Raw genomic sequence first — 21,589 nt, 5'->3', positions numbered from 1 at the left:
TCTTTGCTACCTGAATGGTATTTAGCAAACAAAAATTTGAAAGATTAAGCTGGGTCAACCGGATGGCTGACCGCTGGAGGCATCATTGCCCTTGGGCGCCTCCCAGCTTATTCCCTACTTTTTATACAACTGTCTTCTTAGACTGTCTCTTGGGTGAATGATGGATGGCTGCTGGTTTAGCTGAGAGCTTCTCCTGGCAGTCGCAAAGTGTTTAAACTCTGGGCAATGTTGGGGTTAGTTTGCTGGCCAGGGAAGTCGTATTTTAAAGTCTTTAGTTGCCTGGAAGAAAGTGGAACTGGAAACGTTGTTCTGCGGATTTAAGAGAAAATCAAGAGTTGACAGATTCCGGGAGTGATGCAGCATTTGGTTGCACTGTGTGAGGCAGGGGAGCGAGTTCACAAGGTCTGCAGGGTGCCCGGAGCTGGAGCACTCATTTTGCATTCAGCATCAAATTCTCTCTGTGATTTCTGAGTGCGACAAATACCTGTCATTTTATGAAACTGTGCAATAAATTACATGTCACATACAAGGGTGTGACAAGCTCTGTGAGATAAAAATAAAACTACGAAGGTTTCCTTGATAATATTAATTTATGCTCTCCTATCATGTTTGGACGAGCGCGGTTAATATTTTGCTTAAAGGTGCTACACATTTAGCTAAAGTTCATTAGCACAGAGTCTGCAGGCCACATGTTGCCTTCTGCAGCTTCCGAAGTTACACGTGCGACCAACAAGTGTCCTGTTTCCCCACCATCTCCAGCTTTCCCCACTCAGAGTGCACTTCCTGCTTGATAGGCAAACTGTTCCAAGGTCGCTAACCCGGGGAGGTTTTTCTTGATCACATTCAGGGCATTGACACATTGCCCTTTCTCACCTTACGGGGAGGGACATCTGGGGTCCAGCATTTCTGACGGTGATTTTTTTTTCGCAGGGAATTAGTGGGGAAGTAGCAAGTGCGAGTTGATTAATCATTTATGTGCAGCGCTGCTCTGATGGATTCAAGGACATTCGCGGGAAATTAGTCAAATGGATTTTTTGCTTAATGTGGGAGCGCAAATTAAAAAGTGAGTTTTTAATTACTCCAGACCAGAGCTGGCATCGAGTCAACGAATGGGCAGTTATTACCACAGTAAGCAATCTAGCGGGAAGCAGGGAAGTTTGGTGGCCATTCATTAATTGCCATGGCAATCTGGAAGTGACTGTGTGGATATTTTTCTAAACATGACCAAGTATCTAATGTGTGGGAAGAATGTTTTCTTAAACAATCTATGGAGTACTTTTGTTCTAAGTACTCTCCCATTTAAATGAGGTTTGTCGAAATACCTATTCTTCCCAACAGACCCGGAGCCCTAACTTGCTTCTGTGATATGGCTAGTGTAGAATATTCATATGCATCCTGGAATGGCTTCATAGAAAGAAGAAACAAAATAATGCAGGTTCATAAAGTTATTTTAAAAAAATCTACAAAGGACTCTGGTTCATTTAGAGAGATAGAATTGAAAGGCAGACAAGTTATTGTTAAACTTGTGTAGAACCTTGGTTAGGCCACACTTGGGAATATTGTGAACAGTTTGGTCTACAAGTTATTTAAATGTTATAGAGACAGTAGTAAAACAAAGCTTTACTAGAATGATACAGGGACTGAACAATTATACCTTTCAGGGAAGTTTCAACAGGTTCAAGTTAGGAATTTTAAACTGGTGGGTGAGTAATCTCAGCTCACCTCAGCTGTATATAAGGCATTAGTTTTAGCAAGTGCATGCCCAGTGGGAGAGAGACTGCAGCCACAGTGAGATTCAGCCAGAGTGATGGTATCGGAAATTTGGAGCTGAATGAGTAAATAATGGTAAGTGTTTCTCTTTTTCTTCTTTAAACTAAGTAGTCTAGTTTAAAGGTCAATAAGCAACTGACCCAGTTAGCTAAGTGGAGTTATCTGTCAATCAACTGAAGCCTGATTAGGGCCTTAATAGGTGTGAACAGAAACTGGTGTGAGAGTCATCTCAGCTCACCCCAGCTGTGTATAAGGCAGTGGTTTTAGCAAGCACATGACCAACGAACTTGCACATGCCAGTGGGGCAGATGTTCCACAGACTTTGGAGGGCAGTTGAGGAGGAGAAATCAAGCTTGTTGCTGATATAATCTTCCAGGAGCAAAGTGGGAAAGCTGCCAATTTAACAAGTGGTTTCCACAAGGAGGTGGAAAAGTCTGATACTTGATGCTGGCGCTAGTGGGAAACACAGTAAGAAGTTTAACAACACCAGGTTAAAGTCCAACAGAACTTTAACCTGGTGTTGTTAAACTTCTTACTGTGTTTACCCCAGTCCAACGCCGGCATCTCCACATCATGGCTAGTGGGAAACCCAGTGCAATTTTAAAAAAAAAACAAGACTGTCTCTGGTCCACGGAATCCCCATCCACTCAAGATTTGTAGCTGGTTTTGCTCCAAAGAATTTACAACATTACAATTTATCTTCATTAGTCCCGTAGCCATTTCCTTTGCCATATTTGTGCTGATATACAACAAAAAAAAACAAAGTTATCGATACGCAATAAATTCATGGATCATTTAGTGAGACAATTTGCAATTATACTAATTATTTTGTAAAAATATTGCAGTGTACACAATAACAAACACACATGACCTCTGCTTAGCATTCCACATGTTGAAGGTTATCTTCCCTGATTATAAAACAATAAACATTCTGTCATTAAGAAAGTGTAAGAATCTATGGATTCATGTTTCTTATTCTCAGCAGTGCAAGCCGACGTGGGAAAGACGTGTGGGGCTTGTATCCTGGTCAGATAGGTCGTGTTCACACAGCTTGTTCCCAGGAGAGGAGGTAAGGCAACATGTACATAGTATTGATCCCCTTTCACATTGTTCTGCTAACTCAAACTGGTGATTGCAATACAAAATGTAATGATCTGATAAATTTGAATTAAAAACAACGTAACGCTGCCAAGGAGGAATTTTGCATTAAAAAAATGATCAAGATCACCTTAATTTAACGACTTCCAATTAATAGTGCGCTGTAATGGCCGAACGGGGATTCGCACTGTTTGGAATATTGCCTCTCTTGTGAGCTGAATTTGAATTCGGTACAGACAGAAGGGATGAATATCTTCTATCTCTTTGGGCAATTCGGAGTGTGTGAAGTAAGCTGCAGTAGGACTCGAGACTAAAACTGCCGGTGATTCAGCAACGATGGGACAATTTCCTCAATGAAGCCTTCAGAAATGTATTGGAAACTGATTTGCGTCACACTGACTCTGCATTATGTTGTCAAGGAAATTCTGAACCGTTTTGTACACCTCTTTACGTTAGGCCTCATGGTGAGGAATTTCCAACAGTATAGTAGCTAATTCTCCTGTTTGTCTGTAAACGGCATTTCTTAAGCTAATTTAAACTGGACGGATTTCAGTGAAACCTGGTACCTATATAGGGTGTGGCCCAGGGAAGAACTGATTAGATTTTCATGGGGATCTGGATTCGGGTCCTGGATTTCTTTAAAGGATCCGTTGACATTGGGCAAAAGAGCAAGTTGATTTTATTTTTAGAACATTGTCAATGGATTTAGAATGTTGTGGATTGTCTCAGCAGCTGTGGTGGAATTTGTTACAGCCGTCAAAACGTGAGCAGAGTTTTCAGCACAGGTTGTTGAATGGAGATTGGCCTGAAGCCTATTCTGTGAGACTGAAGCTTTTAATCAAAATATTTATTTCTTCAGCTAGGTGGTTACAGAGCATCAACTTGGCAGGGAAGTCACGTAATTATAAAAACCATGTGGTGGATGTTTCTACACCTAAAACAGAAGTTGAAATGTTTTCCGTAGGGATTATAGAAGATCTCGGCAACACAATTGAAAGTGTATTTATGAGTGTCGCAAGTAGAGTTACATTAACACTGCAATGAAGTTACTGTGAAAATTCCCGAGTCGCCACACTCCGGCGCCTGTTCGGGTACATGGAGGGAGAATTTAGCATGGCCAATGCACCTAACCAGCACGTCTTTCGGACTGTGGGAGGAAACTGGAGCTCCCGGTGGAAACCCACGCAGACACTGGGAGAACGTGCAGATTCCGCACAGAAAGTGACCCAAGCCGGGAATTGAACCCGGGTCCCTGGCACTGTGAGGCAACAGTGCTAACTACTGTGCCACCATTTTATTCTGAAATTCCCCAGCCTTGTCCTGCAATGCAGTTATGTTTTCAGAATGAAATGTTAATTTTAAATGTTTAGTTACTACAACTGGCGACGAGGGGATTTTCACAGTAACTTCATTGTAGTGTTAATGTAAGCCTGATGTGACTAATAAATAAACTTTAACTTTGTTATTTACAATTTTTAAATGGTTAGAATTTTTTCCATTTAAACTCTCAGCTGATCCCTCAGATTTAGAGACATAGATTCTGAGCTCCAGGATATCTTACTGGGAGAGGGTGCGCCTAAGATGTTCTGCCCCACCCCTCCTAACTTCTGGTAACTATTGTATAGACCCACACTTACCTCCCCACGTGACTACTACTACCCCCCCCCCAACTCAAGGGACTACACCACTCCCAATCCTGACAGGAACTCCGTAACTACTGATTTCCCATCACCCCCATCAAGTCTTTCATCCCCCACCCCAACCAAGGCCCAATCCAACCCACACCGAGACCCGACCATCGAGGCCTGATCTGTCCCTCCCCCCTTCTCCCCACTGAGACCTGACTCAACTCCCCTTCCAAATTCTATCCATTTAGTTTAAACACTCACTTTTCCCCTGGCCTGTCAAAGTCCTTTAAGTTTCACTGGATCTTTAACTTATCTTTTTTATGGCCCGGAACAAAGGGGCCATGACTTCCTTGCATCAGGCAGCACTGCCCTTTGATGCTACGCCCTGGGGACACGGTGCTCTACTTGGATCTCACCTGGCCTGAGTTGGAAGGTTGGGTGAGACGGCGTATTATGGGAGTCAGTTCAAGGTGGGTAAAGGTGGTGTGCTAGACACCTCACATGTTTTACATTCCCATTCTGTCGAAAACACGCCCAGAGAGGCATGTAAAATCCAGGCTCTTGAGTAGATTCCCCTTGAATGCATCTATGAAGCATAGGATCATAGGAACAGTAGTAGGCCATTCCAGTACCATTCAGTGAGATCGTGGCTAAAATGCAACCTAACTAGATTGCTGATGGGGCCCTCCTGTGTCCTTTCAGAACAGGGTATGGAGAAAGATCAACTTAATGCAGGGTAGGTCCAGTCAAAGTCTGAAGGCAGCAGGGAAGAAGCTGTTCTTGAGTCGGTTGGTACATGACTTCAGACTTTTGTATCATTTTCCCAACGGAAGAAAATGGAAGAGAGAATGGCCGGGGTCCTTAATTATGCTGGCTGCTTTGCCGTGGCAACGGGAAGTGTAGACAGAATCAATGGATTGGGGGGCTGATTTGCGTGATGGATTGGGCTACATTCACTTTTTCCTATTGGAGCCAGGGCTATGGCAGTTCCCAATATTAAGTCACAGCCTCCAGTCCCATTCTCCTCAGACTTGGCTAGTCTTGTAAGGGGTAAATGGAGGCTCTCCAACTTGCATGATTTCTCAATTAATGTCAGGACTCCTTTCCCTGGGCTGATCTGTTGGATTTCTACTGGACTGTTTGTGGCAAGAAAGAAAACTTTACCCCCTGACAACTCAGGATCATTTTTTATAAACAGTAGAAAAGTTTGGATTCTTCCATGTTTTGAACTAAATAACATAAGCTCTAGCAAAGTCTGGCATCGTGCTAACAAGATTAATTATTTGGAATTTGAATTAAGAGACTTTGAATTAAGAGTCAAGAGAACTCACTAGTTAGTCTCCACCATATTGAAGTTAGTTAGCAAGCACAACAAAATATGCCATTATTTATGGATAAACAGTAGAAAGAAGAACACAAAGTTCTCAAAGCTGTACTGTGCTGAAAAAATTATCAGAATTTGCCTAAATTAGATTTCTGAAAGAGCAAATTAGAATCAAACACCAATTGGGATTGCACCAAATTAAAACAGATTGTTCACTGATCAAAGAAAATCAAGTCACTGTGAATCCATCTGGAGCGTACTGCAAATTGTAGCAATCAGAGAGTCAGCTTAAATATGTATACAATTGGGACCTTTAACCAATTAAATAGCTGTTCTACAATGCTTCATTAGGATATCTTAATTGTTTTGAAGAATGTTACAGATATTCTTTGATTTCAAGGACTAAACCATCCAGTTCTGTGGTGCAGTCTCCATTGACCAAAGTAGCTAAACGGCCTTGTAGCTTCGACCTTCAAACATTACGCAATGTTCAAGTTTGGAAAGATATTTACAGAACAAGCAGCAAGCCATATTTCTTAACAACGTACGAAGAGGCATTCCGCTTCTTTCCCGACGCCAGTAAATCTGGTAAGACAGTATCACCTTGTGGTGTTCTTTGATAGTTTTCAAATAAGACATTCTTCATGTACTACAATAGTGATAAGAAGGAAAGACGACTGCACAGTGTATGCACCTACACCAGATGGACTGCAGGGCAGCACAGTGGTTAGCACTGCTGCCTCACAGCGCCAGGGACCTGGGTTCGATTCCTGGCTTGGGTCACTGTCTGTGTGGAGTTTGCACGTTCTCACTGTGTCTGCACATTCTCCCCGTGCCTGCGTGGGTTTCCTCCAGGTGCTCTGGTTTCCTCCCACAGTCTGAAAGAGGCGGACACACTGGGAACATTTAAGACTTATCTAGATAGCCATATGAACGGAGTGGGAATGGAGGGATACAAAAGAATGGTCTAGTTTGGACCAGGGAGCGGCGCGGGCTTGGAGGGCCGAAGGGCCTGTTCCTGTGCTGTATTGTTCTTTGTTTATGTGCTGATTAGGTGCATTGGCCACACTAAATTCTCCCTCTGTACCCGAACTGGCGCCGGAGTGTGGCGTTTAGGGGATTTTCACAGTAACTTCATTGCAATGTTAATGTAAGCCTACTTGTGACACGGATAAATAAACTTTAAAACTTCTTCAAGAGGAGGCTCACCTCCACCTTCTCAAGGGCAATTACAAGGGGCAGCAACACACCCATCTCATGGAAAGGATTTAAAAAAGGACATTGTCCTTTTTAAGAAATGTTGACATTAGAATTCAGGCACAACTGCCTACAGAACTCCTGGTCATTGCGTCACAAGTTTCTTCTCCAAAAAGCAGAACGTTCATGATGAGCTCGATAATTTAACCAATAACTTGTTGAGGTGATTTTGAAACACAAACCAGGAGGCAAAGTCTTCTCTGCTCAGATTCTGAACTGAAACACCATCAGAACGGTCCTGTCAAATTATAGGTGAGCCTTGTCTGCTAATTTCAAATAATATAAAATTGGAATGAGGACGACACCAAATGTTAGCCCGAGGAATCATTTAAAGTGATCAGTCTAAGGCTCTGAATGATCCATGCCCCTCCTTATCAATCAAGCTATGTAGAATACACTCCACTTGCTATTTTGTCAATTGCTGAATCAAAATGGAAAAGGCAGACACTAAAACTTCAATAAAAGCAACAAACAAATGGCTTTGTTAGATCTGTGTTGTATTTCTCTCCCCCTTTCATTGAAACCCTCCAGTGCAGAAGAGGTGATTTGGCCCATCGAGTCTGCATTGACTCTCTGGTTGCATCTCTTACCCAAGCCCTTTCCCATATCCCTGTAACCCCGCACATTTACCATGGCTAATCCATCTAACTTACACATTTTGGGACACTAAGGGGCAATTTAGAATGGTTAATCCACCTAATGTGCACATCTTTTGACTAGTTTGCATTCATTCAATTTCTGTGGGCAGATGTGAAGTAACAACACATGAACTTATGTTGTGAAGTTAATTCAAGGATAAAGTTTAATATACAGCAAAGAGTAACCCTCGTAACAGATTTTTCACCATATCTATTTATCTTGTTCTATGCTTCTAAAACCTCATTACACCCTAGCTATGACTGTAACACTACATTCTGTACTCTCTCGTTTCCTTCTCTATGAACAGTATGCTTTGTCTGTATAGTGCGCAAGAAACAATATTTTTCACTGTATACTAATACATGTGACAATAATAAATCAAATAATCTGAGAAGCAGCAGTTATGTAAAGGCCACAATAAAATCACCAAAGTAACTTGTTTAAAGGGACTGTGCCACAACTCAAGGTTGGTACTGTACATCCAAAGAACTATGGCAAATTAGATAATTTGTCTTGAATCAAATTTTAGCTAAAATTAATCTTTAATTTTTAAAACTTTTTTTTACTTTGCAGAATGAAGTACAATCCAACACACTGATTCAGTCAAGTTCTTAAAATCTACAAACTTCTGCTGCCACTAACTACACAAAGAGCTTACAAGTCTAAGCATGAAATATTATTTAATAACTATTGAACTTTCTCAACTAGTAAAGCATTGTGTTTTTCAACTTAGCAGCTCACCATTTCTGTTATACACATCTTTGAATTGTTGCATTGAAAGCAGTTTGATTACAACAAATGAGATATTTCTGGCTTTTCCTACACATAGGAAAGTTTGGAAATTGCTGCCAACATGGAGAACCCTTCATGTTCAATTCCTGCAAAATGTCAGTCTTTCAATATTGAAGATGACATAGAGTATCATTTAATTTACTACTGAGAGTTTTCTGATGATAATCTTTTGCTTAACAAGAACAGGTATAAAGTGGAGCTAGGATTAAAAATCCTGATTTTTTTACAAGTAAAATATGCAGGTTAGGTGCATTGGCTATGCTAAATTGTCCTTTCGTGTCCCGGGACGTGTAGATTAGCGGGATAAATATGTGGGGTTATGGGGATAGGGCCTACGTGGAATTGTTGTTGGTGCAGGCTCGATGGATCGATTTGCTTTGAGCATCAACAATCCAATGCTTCATAGCAGATGTCTTTGTGGATGTTTTCTTTACCATGTTTTCTTATCTGGGGCAAGTTCAATTTATGAACAACTTTTAAACGATGTAACATTTGGAAAGAACAGTAAGACATTTCAGCCACATCAGCAACTGTAAACATTAAAATAAGTGTTTGGACAGTAACTAGGATCAATGTCAACAATGAACACAATGTTTTCAGGACTTTGTTCTTCATATTGCAGGCTTGGAGCCTGCAATATCGCTCAAGGCGATTTCCTTTTGCTATAATTAAAGAGTTTTGTTCCGTTTCTTGGTCTGATGCATTGTGATAACTAATACCGGGGTAGGCTTTGTACACGATTGTCTTGGGATACATAATTGAACATGGGGATGAACCTGGTTCATGGAATGGAGCACACACCCCAGAATGAACTTTGGTCTTTAGATTTCTCACTGTAGCAGCACCACCACATCCACCCCTGCCAACCAGGTGACCAGACAGAAGTGGATGGTGGACAAATGGCCTGGAGTGGGTGATGGGGGAAAAGAGTGACAGTGGATTGCGGCTCAGGGAAAGAAAGGGAGACTATATGAATCCTGCAGAAAACTTTCATTGGTCACCACATAGTCAATGAATGTGGCCTATGTGTTGATCCTGGTGCCATGTTGGGCTGCCCTTGAAATTCCATTCGTGGAGCTGTGATGTCCTTGCATGGAGAATGTGGATGCTATTGAGTGTAGATCACTATTGTCAAGGGAGGCCAAGCCGTGGGGGGTTCTACTGTTGGACCATGCAACAGATCTTTGTTGGTGTCAGTACAAAGGCAGCGCCATTTGCACTTTGTCAAAAGCAGCCTCCCTCAAAGCATCCGGAGAACTCCAGACAGGTAGGCATCAGAGACGGATTTACAGTTAGTGCGGCCCTGTTGCTCAGCTTCATTTTCGCCCCCCCCCTCCCCCAACCACAGTGGGCACTGAAGGCCAAAGTCCACCCCACTCTCACATACCCATTTCTTGCATGTACTCCCTTTTCTTCCTCCCTCATGCACACTCCCTCTTCCCCCACCACCCCTCGCCCATACTCCCTCTTCTATTACGTTGGTTTCCTGTGTATTTGTCATTTCAGTCTCCAGAAGTCAGGAAAACTAAGCTTTTTAAGTGAAAAATATTAGTACTGGTTGACATTTTCTTTCAAACCATGAATCATTGAATCCTCAGTTTTTAAGCATAGCAAATATTTGATTATACAACAATGTAATTTAAGCCTTTTAGAAACATGAATTAGAATTTTACCTACTAGGTATGGGACAAAACCGGATAGAGTTAAGAAGCAGATCCGCCATTATGGCAAAACAAGCTCAAGGAGCTGAACGGCTAACTTGTGTTCTCATATAGATATCAATGAATGGGGCTTGGAACATGTGTGCAAGTATGCATGCATCAAGCTATTTCTACAGACAATTCAAACTAGCCCAGATCTCAAAGAACAATTAGTTAGCTAAAATAACTGCGTATATAGTAATCTCTCCAATTTTCTATAGCATTCTCGGTTAAATGTTATCAGGATCAGCAACCTGAGCAACTTCCAGTGCCTCAAACCAGGCTAAGGCCATTTATGCATTTATACAAGGATTAAATAAAGTATTTGTACCTACCACTGTATCATTCTCAATAGTGAAAATTAATACAAAACATATTCAGCCATATCTTACTCAATCCTAACCATCATGCTAAATCTTTCAAAGGAGCTATGTGGCTTTTCTGGCCACTAACAGAACTTATAAAACTTTACCATAGAATCCCACCAGATCTGTTGTTTCTTTAGCATCGCCAATGCACCTAACCAGCACGTCTTCCGGGACGAAACCAGAACACCCGGAGGAAACCCACGTAGACACGGGGAGAATGTACAGACTCCGCAGAAAGTGATCCAAGCTGGGAATCGAACCCATGTCCCTGGCATTGCAAAGCAGCAGTGCTAACCAACCACTGTGCCACCGTGCTGCCTCATGTACCAGGCTAAAGGGGGAGTTAAAATAATTACAATCGGTTACTTCCTCAGCCCACTGCAGGTCAATTTAAAATATTCATTCATATCCAGATATTTTTCATTCATAAAATCTCTACAATGGAGAAGGCGGCCATTTGGCCCATTGTACCTGCACCAACATAAACGGTGCCACCAAGATGGAACTTGTCCAGCTTGCTCAGCATGAAAAAACAACCTGGGCTATGGGGCTTTTGCACATAGGCTGAAGCTCCTGCAGTCAGTCAACAAAATGTCCACCTCTCTCTGCCTGGCTGGCTGCTGTTACAATGAAGTTCTCCTTCAAAAACAAACACTACTTTCTTTCCCAAGACATGAAAGATCCCAACATCTGAGTCTTTCCTTTCTATCATCACCAAACGTTTTAAAATGGAAGCTTATCTACCCAATAAATAGCTCTTCCATTTCCAACGTTGATGATGTTCTTTGCTGTGCGTCTTGGCCCATCTCCCTGGTTCCGCAAAGAGGAGACATTAAGTGGAGCAGCCAACACTCATTGAAACTTGCTCCCCAATGCCGGTGAAGTAGATCTGGCACTGACGGCTGCAATTTGAATTGTCGCCTTCTCTCGAATGCCATCTAGTGGCTTGGTGCCAGAAACAGAAGGTCACTGACATTATCTCACTTCTATTCAACAGCTGCAAAACAAAACATTCTTGTAAAAGTAGAAGAGAAATGTAAAATTTGTGAACTGGAAGAACAACTAAGAGGTTCCTTAGTAACAGCTGTGGAATGCTTCAATAATTATACATTGTTTTCTAAAATAAAATCCATACTTATTTAATAAATGTAACCAAGCTCCTGGCTTTCTGAATGATTCTCTTTAAATAAATTAAAGCAAGACATCAGGGCACCCTGCCAATCAACTTTGAAATGTCTGGACGATGTTAGGTGCCTTTTTGATCTCAAAACCAACAGACTGGAATCGTCTGCAATGTTTAATACACTCTTTTGGAGCTGGACCTTTCAAGTTTTTGGCAATTTGGTGTGTGTGTACAGGTGTATTGATATTATCCATGTTAGATATGCTAGAAATTGGATAGTGTGTTTAAATGTTATCACACACACATGTACATATTTGTGCACATGCACTGACATAGTGAATTCTATGCACTAACCACAGAATCCCTACAGTGCAGAAGGAGGCCATTTGACCCATTGAGCCTGCATTGACAACAAGCCCAGCCAGGCCCTATTCCTATAACCCCACATATTTACCCTGCTAATCACCCTGACACTAAGCGGCAATTTAGCATGGCCAATCCACCTAACCCATACATTTTTGGACTGTGTGAGGAAACCCACGCAGACATGGGGAGAACGTGCAAACGCCATACAGACAGTCACCCGAGGTCGAAATTGAACCCGGGTCCCTGGTGCTGTGAGGCAGCAGCGCTAAACAGTCATTAGATCTGCTAAACCTTCAGGAAAATTATGCAAACACTATTTGCTCTCCCCTTTCACTTGTTTAAAACCCTATTAGGGTTTCTAACTTTTTCCAGTCACAGATCTGAAGCATTAATTTTGTTTTTCCCTCTCCATGGACGCTACCTGACTGCATGAGAATTTCCAGTATTTTCCATTTTTATCACAGATTTCCACTATGGACATTATTTTGTTTTAGTCTCAGAAAGAGAGAGAGTTAAAGATAAATATTTTTGCACAAGACCCTTCATCAGACCTCAGTCAAAAATACTGACGTGAAATGACCATCACTACCCTCGATTATAAACCTCCTGAGCATTAAGTCAATCTCACCAAGTGACTGACTGCAAAGAATTCCAACACTTGAACAATCTGCTTATATAACAAGATGCAACAAGACACCCTTGTCATCAAGGACCACTGGTCAAAATAAACCCAGACAAAGAGGGTTTTACATTGCAGAATTTATTTTCTGTAGATAAGTTTACCAGCCCACCTGGAATTTCAATAGTTATGTGTTTAAAAAGACAAGAGTTGCATAATTTACAAAGTAAAACACTTACAGCCTGTACACATAAAAGTTAGTTATCCATGCACAATATACATGAATTCTCTCTGTAATTGTGCCCCCCCCCCCCGCCAACGTCGAGAAAATATTCTGCACACCAGCCATGTTATGTATTTACAGTGCAGAATTGCTGTCATTTTCAGTACATTCTTTCATAGAACAGTTCAGCAGGCAGAAACATAGGAAATCATAATCTTTAGAGGATAGTTAGCAAAGAAACTGTGCAAATCTGCAGTAATCTCTTGTATAAAGCTGACGAAAACAAACCCGCAGGACAGACCAAATTGGAAGTTTCTAGATTCTCTTCACCCAGGAACACCCACAAGTGTTGGGTTTCACAGGTTGAAATTTAATCATATTAAAAAATGCTTTTGTAGGCTGGTGCAGCCAATGGACCATCACTTACAGGTCCACTGCTCTGACTTTCCTCAGCTTCAAGGATATAGGTTTGCTGAGTGCTGCAAAATAAGGAAAGCGACGTGTACTGACCCAGTGTTACAAACTGTACTAAAGTGTTCTTCTGCATGAGTGCCAGTGCTGGGAGAGGTTAGAATTTTATGCGACGTTAAAAAAAAAATACAAAGGATGCCCACTTAAGACACAGAATGCTCTACTGGAAATCGAATCCCGAACGACTTTTAAAAAGCAAGTGGAAAAATATTTAATAAAAATATAAAAAGCTACAGCGAAAAGGCAGGGGAACGGGACTAAGTGGCAAACTCCTTCAGGGAGTTGGCACAGACATTATGGGCTGTAAAATTCTGCCGTATTAATTATTTTGAGCTGTTGTGGGTCAACATTGAATTGAGAGCAAAGCAAGATAAGGACCAGAGTTGGATAACGGGTTTCCACAAATCTGGAAAAGCAAATCAGTCGTTACAGCTTGGTGGGAAAAAAGGGTGTCCTCGGGCTGGCATGGACAAAAGATGGGCTGAACGGCCTCCTTCTGTGCTGTAACCTTTCTATGTATGGTTCTATGGAGTTAGGACTTTCCCAAAACATTGAATTGCTCAACATTTACCAGGGATTTGTCCAGATAAGAAAGGCACATATTTCCAAAACTATTAGTGAACTGGAAAACTTTAAGTGACTGGTTATGTTGAATTGTAACATTTCCCATTCACTGACCCTTGGTCTATGCATAGAATTTGGAATCATACTTACACACTTCTTTTACCTTCACTTCCTAGATTTGAATCGAGAAACATGGCAAGAGGTTTGGCTCAGGAGAAGGCCATTCGACCCATCTGCCTGTGCTGGAATTTCTTAGCAGCACCCAATAGTACTCTGACATCAGTAAAACACCAACTAACGGGGCAATCAAAAACATTGAGGGATTAGAGTATCAAGTCCTTCCTAAAGGATCAAGTGCTGATGAGATCTCTTGGACATTGTCTTTAGGTAAAGGCCTCACTACACCTACCTTTTTAAACTTTGAAGCTTCTAGTAAATTGATATTTAGAATTTTAAAAACAATTGCAAGGTAACCAATGGTTTATGCTGCAGTCATTAATCCCTCAAATTAAACGTGATCATACCTCACTCCATTCAACAATACTTATTGTAATTCCTGACGCCAACAAAATAAATAGCAGAATTAAATTAAAACCCCCTCCACGACAGACGTCCTCAGTTTGACATCCACCTTGTAATCCTTCCTGGTTATGAACATTATGGGGGTGTAAATTGGGGGTGTGAATTGTGGGTGTGGGGGTTGCAGATGATGACCCTTTGAGTAAATAAAGTGAGTGGTGGAACAGATTTTTTTTTAAAAAGCTACAACATGACCATCAGCCAGAATCAATGGAATAAATGCCTGTAACAAATACATGATCATCCCTCTGATCACACATATTGGATTTCTGATATACAATCACACCGGCTGTCTGTAGTCTGAAAATTATTGCAATTTATGTCATTTGTAACATATTAAATTTTGCACCAATACCCATTGAAAATGCCCAAAGGTAAACAGAGCAGCTGCAGCACAAAGCAAGCCAGCCCAGGTCTGAGAAACCAATATCACGTTCTTCCAAAGTATAGAGAAATAAGCTTCTGTTTTATTCACCATCATTATTAATTTTTTTTAAAAAACAGCCATTCCATCTAGATATTTAAAAAAAACACAACTCCAATGTACACCTAAAAATCAAACATGTGCTGGTAGGTTATATTGAAGCTCAATATGTCAGAGCAATGTATTTGTAACACTTATTGACAGCAGCCTACTAAACCATCCCTGAATAAAATGAAGAGTATACATTTTTTGAACGTTGAACAGAGTTCAACAAGTCACTTTTGAAATAATTCCCTCATTCCCCTCTCCCCCCACAAAAAAAAACAGAGCAGGTGTTTCCCTATATTTCTGCCAGATAGTAACAATACTAATTTTGGTACTTGAAGAGCCAACGTCTCCGGATCTCAACTTGCTAAAGTTAACTCTGGAGATAGAAAATTCTTCTTGGCAACACCAATTCTAAAACAGCTGGATCATTGACTCTCTTGACTTGCCGATCCCAATCCATTTCACTGCAAGCAGAAAAAGCATTGCTCAATTAGCATACACATCAGCTCTGCTCTAACACATTTAACATAACATGGATCTTCTATCTGCATAGCACCCTTCACAACCCCAGGACATTTTAAACAGTTTCACAATCAATGAAGTACTCTTTGAAGTGTATATTGTTGGGAACTCTGCAACCAATTTACACACAAGATCCCAGAAACTCTGATCAGATTATTTATTTTATCAGTGCTGATTTTGGGTATTGATATTGGGGCGGCACAGTGGTTAGCAATGCTGCCTCACAGCGCCAGGGACCCAGGTTCGATTCCTGGCTTGGGTCACTGTCTGTGCAGAGTCTGCACGTTCTCCCCGTGTCTGCATAGGGTTTCTTCCGGGCGCTCCGGTTTCCTCCCAGAGTCCGAAAGACGTGCTGGTTAGGGTGAATTGGCCATGCTAGGTTCTCCCTCAGTGTACCCGCACAGGCGCCAGAGCGTGGCGACGAGGGGATTTTCACAGTAACTTCATTGCAGTGTTAATGTAAGTTTACTTGTGACACTAATAAATAAACTATTAGCCAGGACATTGGGAGAACACCTCTTTGAAAATTGCCAGGGACCTTTCATGTCCACCTGAGGGGACAGCTGGGCTCAGTTTAATCGTCTAAATCTGATGGCACTTCTGGCAGTGCAGCACTGAACTGTCAGCTTAGATCAAGCACTCAAATCCCTGAAATGAGGCTCAAACCCACAAATTTCCAACTCAGTGTGAATGTTACATCTGAGACAAGGGCTGACTCCATGAAGGCATTGGTGGACAGTTAAGAGGTTTAATGTCAGACCAAAGGTAAAGGAAAGGAGGGCTGCAAATTCAGAAGGAGATAGATTGGGGTGATAAAGGGGACACAGTGGCAATTCCCAGTGAAAATAATATATTTAAAAATCCTAGGGAAGAGCTGAATGAAAAAAGATACAAGCCTAAAATAGTCAACATTTTGTAAAAGCTCAAAGGAAGACTGGCTGGTGGTGGTGGTGGTGGTGGGGGGTGGGGGGGGGGGGGGGGGGTGGTATTTGTGCGACTGTGCCAAGATTTAAGAAAGCCAATTTTTCAAAAGCTGTATTACCTAGAAATGGTGGGGACCTGGAATGCGCTGCCGGGCAAGGTGGTGGAGGCGGACACACTGGGAACGTTTAAGACTTATCTAGACAGCCATATGAACGGAGTGGGAATGGAGGGATACAAAAGAATGGTCTAGTTTGGACCAGGGAGCGGCGCGGGCTTGGAGGGCCGAAGGGCCTGTTCCTGTGCTGTATTGTTCTTTGTTCTTTATAAGAGGGCAAGAATAAGGGCGGCTAGAAGTGACCCTTGTACGTTGAGTAGCTATACGTTTTCGTACTCTGATCACGGTGTAGTACATCAGTCACTGAGTTAATATGTCAGAACAATGCCAGGATTCTTTCTTCTAGACACGGACAACTGAACAGAGTAGCCATCCCCAACACACTTGCAACAGAATTTGTGTGGGGTTAAGAGAAATCACTACAACCAAATAGTTTATCCGGTTGCCTCACTTTTTCTAATCCAAGTTCTGTTGCTGTGTAAACACATCAGCAAAAAGCTGCAGTGACATAGAATCATAGGTTATTTTTGCTCTGTTTTGTGGCATTAAGATGGAAGAGGAAGGGATACAAAGGCAGATAAGTCCCAGGCCCGACGGCTTATATCCTAAGGTCTTAAAGGAAATGGCAGCAGAGATTGGTTATAATATTCCGAAGTTCCCTGGATTCTGCTAGTGGATTGGAAAACAGCTAATGTTCAAAGAAGGAGCAGGCAGAAAGTTTACGGACTCGTGAGTTAAATGTCTGTTGTTGGAATCCACTCTTAAGGAAGTAGTAATGGAACATCTGGAAAGTCAAAACGCAATCCATCAGATTCAGCATGGTTTTATGAAGGGTAAATTGTGTTTGACTTAATATACTAGAATTCTTCGAAAATGTAACAAGCAAAGTGGATAACGGGGATCCTTTTGATGTAGTATATATGGACTTCCATAAGACATTTGATAAAGTGCTGCACAAAAGGCTAATACACAAGGTAACATCCCACAGGGTTGGGGTAATATATTAGCTTGGATAGAGGATTGGCCAATGAACAGAAAGCAGAGAGTGGGGATAAATGTGTCTTTTCTGGTTGGCAAGATGTAACTAGTGGTGTGCCACAGGGTTTGTTCCTCGGGCCCCAAACATTTATGATTTATATTAATGACTTGGATGCAAGGAGAGAATGTACTCCAGCCAAATTTGCAGAACTTGCTAAGACAGGTGGGAAAGCAAATTGCAATGAGGAAATCAGAAATTTACAAACCGATATGGATAGGTTAAGTGTATGGGCCAAACTTTGGAGGTGGAATTTAACGTGGTAATGTGTGAGGTTATCCATTTTGGTATGGGGAACAAAAAAGCATATTAAAAGGAGAGAAACTTGTGTTTTGGTGAAGAGGGATCGAGGTGTCCTCGTGCATGAATCGAAGAAAGTTAGAATGCAGGTGCAGCGGATAGTAAGGAGGGTATATCAAAATTCCCTGGTATATCTGAAAGACGTGCTGGTTAGGTGTATTGACCATGCTAAATTCTCTCTTAGTGTACTGAACAGGCGCCGGAGTGTGGCGACTAGAGGATTTTCACAGTAACTTCATTGCAGTGTTAATGTAAGCCTACTTGCGACACTAATAAATAAACTTAAACTTTATATGGAATTTGGGCATTCATTGCTAATGAAATAGAGTGTAAAAGTGGGGAAGAGCTGTTGCAACTGTATGGGGCATTGGCGAGAGCGCATCTGGCATACTGCACACAGTTTTGGTCCCCTTACTTGAGGAAGACTATAAATGCATTCGAGGTGGTTCAGAGAAGGTTCACGAGATTGATTCCAGGATGAAGAGCTTGACTTTGAAGAGAAATTGAGCAGCTTAACCTTATAGTCGCAGGAGTTTAGAAGAACAAGAGGAGATCTAATAAGAGATATATAAGATGCTAAAGGGCATTGACAGGATAGACATGGAACAGATGTTTCTCTTTGTTGGATATTCTAGAATGAGAGGCCATAGTTTTAGGCTAAGGTAGATGTAAAACAGAAATGAGGGGGAATTACTTCACTCAAAGGGTGGTGAATCTGGGGAGTTCTCTACTCAGAGTGAAGTGGATGCTGGAACACAAGGAGACAGGTTTTTAATTTGTGGTGGGATGAAGGGTCACGGGAAACGGGCAGGAAGGTGGAGATGAGGCCAAGATGAGATTTGCCATGATGGCGTTGAATGGCGGAGCAGGCTCGAGGGGCCGACTCTTCCTCCTAGTTCTTATGGTAAGAAGTCTCACAACACCTGGTTAAAGTCCAACAGGTTTATTTGGAATCACGAGCTTTCGGAGCGCTGCTCCTTCATCAGGTGAGTGTTCTTATGTTCCTTGCAAAGAGCACACCTGGGAAGTGGGACCGATGGAAAAGATGATGGTTTTACAGCACAATTAGTGGGATTTAGAAAAAGCCATGAAATCTCTCTGGTTAAAATCTTGGTCGTTTTGCCGGGATTGCATTTGGCAGTGTCCAATAGGACTCGCTGCCAGAGTCTGCAGGAAGGTCGGGGACAGTGCAAGCACCTTTTGGGTGGAATACCACATGTGTCCTAGACCACAGTGATGAGGGCCCATCTACACACTCAATCAATCAGTGTCGTAGCCATCAGTTCTACACTTGGTCCCTTCCTGGACTCGGGGGAAGGGGAGCACCCCCATTCAAGGCTCCCCTCCTAGCCGTCATCTGATGGAGGTTTATCTCCTTAGTGGGCAAAGAGGAAACTCCTGGGCACACCGGCACAATATTTTCCTGCCGGGGTTTCACCGGCCTTCTGGAGGTGTGATGAGAAACTGAAGTTAGGCCAATCCCAAAATTCCAGCCCAGTGGTAAATAATCTGAAGCTCAATATAATGGATTAGCATGTAGCTATTAGCATGTAGCTATTAGCATGTAGCTATTAGCATGTAGCTATTAGCATGTAGCTATTAGCATGTAGCTATTAGCAAGCACTTCAATACCTGTTTAAATATATTCAGGCACATAGACATTACAATTCTTGGAAGAAACTTTGGGTCCCATTGCATTTTTCATTAATTTGAGGCCATTGTGACACTTACCAGGCACGTCAAGGTGTCCTTCGATAAACCGGACATAGTTCTGTGCATTTTCAGGCAGATCTTCAAATGTCCTTGATTTCGCTGTGCTGGTGTTCCAGCCAGGCAGAGACACGTACTGAACTTCTACCTTGCTCAAGACTTCTATGTTAGCTGGAAAACAATCGACAGGTTGTAATTATTAATAGAAAACAGAACACTTTTTATTAAAATGTAATAATTACTAAAAGGTCCTCTCCTAACATTTCAATGAATGCGGTATTTTTCAGCCTGTAAGTGATACAGAAACAGTCAGTGGAGTCTAAATTGCTAAACGCTCCTGCATTTCAATGAGAAAAATCATGCACTTACTCCAAACCTCCTGTAGATGGCACAGTGGAGCTCAGGTAGCAGAATCGACTGTGATTTCAACCAAGGCGGCACCAGCAGAATTCCAAGACATCTTTAATACCCACACCTCCAACCTCTCTGGACTCAACTATCCCAAAGCATTCCTGACTGGCCTACTTTTCATGCTTAGGAAACATGAGCTCATCCAAAACTCTGCTGCCTGTATCCGATCCCTCACCAAGTCCTGCTCATCCATCACTCCTGGACAAGTTCAGTATCTTATCAGGGCACAAGGACTCCAACAACGCAGCACCAACAACCAGATAATATGTCCACTGTACATTCCATGAGTCAACCAATCAAACAATCGCTGCCACGACCCATATAGCCAAATCAAAGTAGAAAACCAACGTAACAAATCTGGATATCTAAAAATAAGTCAGCTACAGCAGAACGAAATCCCTCCATTGCAACAACACTCGAGGCGCCAACGACAAAAAAGGGGCCCAGCCTTTTCCAGGACACACTACCTGTCTGTACTTTCTCAGGAAACAAGCAATGATTCCCTAATTCACCCCCAGCACCCCTCAGGAGACAGGGCACTCAGATGCTCCTTCTCCAGCCCCATCTCTCTGAGTCAGCCAGGATGTATGACACACTACGCAGCAGGATTTCCAAGGACTGAAGGTAAGCTTTCACCAAGGAAACTGCCCTCTCAATTGACAGGATTCTCATCTCCCTTTCATCCATTCTCTTTAGGATATCTCGCAGTTCATCAATATGAACACCAAAGATCAGTGCCGAGGAGCCAAGACACTGTCCACAACTTCATTCAAAATGGCAGCCGTCATCTTGACGCCAATGGCATCACTGAAGCTTAAGCCTGCTCACCAGTGGAACTGCCACTAAGAACTGGACCCGCCCCAACTGTCTCCGACTGCCTCAATCAAACAAGGGTTTTCTTGACTTAACTCCCCTTTGCCAAAATTTATCCAGGATTTTCCAGGATCATAGCACAGATTATATACATCAGGATCAGATAATTATGGGTTGTGCATCAGGATTAAAAACAGATTGAAGGATAAGTAGCGCCAGAGCTCACAAAAATGCAGTGTTTACAGGACATGACCCCGCTGTGCTCGAGTGTTAACAATCTGAAAAACACTGCCCGATTGGTTGGTGGAAGCAGATTTAATAATAACTTTCAAATGGAAATTGGATAAATATTTGGGAAGAGGTAACATATTCTCAGGGCTGTGGGGAAAGAGGAAAGGTTGGAGTAATTGGATAGCTCCTTCAAAGAGCCAGCGCATGCACAATGGGCCAAATGATCTCCTTCTGTACTGTATCATTCTATGAGTCCTCGGTGTGAGATCAAACGCACAATTTGAAGAAAGAATGCTGGTAACTAAAATCAGGTTGGCACTTTTCACAGATAATATCTGAAATTGTATACTTTTATGCAAAAAAAACTTCAAAGTGTTATAATAAGTAGTGAAGCTGAAGTCAAATAAGTCAAGCACTTACCTGGAAAATGTGGTATTACTTTCTCATCAACCTTGTAGGCCATTCCGACTTTAATCTCTGTGAATACATCCAGGATGTCCAATTTGGTAAGTGCTAAGCTACACAGGGAATAGA

The 21,589-nt window shown here is 42.0% G+C and overlaps 1 protein-coding gene across 1 annotated transcript in view; it reads right to left on the bottom strand.

Annotated features, from left to right (window-relative positions):
* Positions 1 to 12,806: 12,806 nt before the first annotated feature.
* LOC144504341 (adenylosuccinate synthetase isozyme 2-like) overlaps positions 12,807 to 21,589 on the bottom strand; it is a 38,536-nt gene continuing 29,753 nt past the window's right edge. Inside the window, exons 10-12 of the mRNA XM_078229510.1 lie at positions 21,476 to 21,573; positions 19,622 to 19,771; positions 12,807 to 15,457 (exon numbers count right to left, since the gene is read on the bottom strand). Coding sequence (XP_078085636.1) covers positions 15,405 to 15,457; positions 19,622 to 19,771; positions 21,476 to 21,573 — 301 coding nt within the window. The 3' untranslated portion in view covers positions 12,807 to 15,404. The remainder of the gene's footprint in view (positions 15,458 to 19,621; positions 19,772 to 21,475; positions 21,574 to 21,589) is intronic.

Source organism: Mustelus asterias, chromosome 15 (genome assembly GCF_964213995.1).
Source record: "Mustelus asterias chromosome 15, sMusAst1.hap1.1, whole genome shotgun sequence".
NCBI lineage: Eukaryota > Metazoa > Chordata > Chondrichthyes > Carcharhiniformes > Triakidae > Mustelus > Mustelus asterias.
The sequence above is the reverse complement of the archived record's forward strand: the minus strand, read 5'-3'. Positions and strand labels throughout refer to the sequence as shown.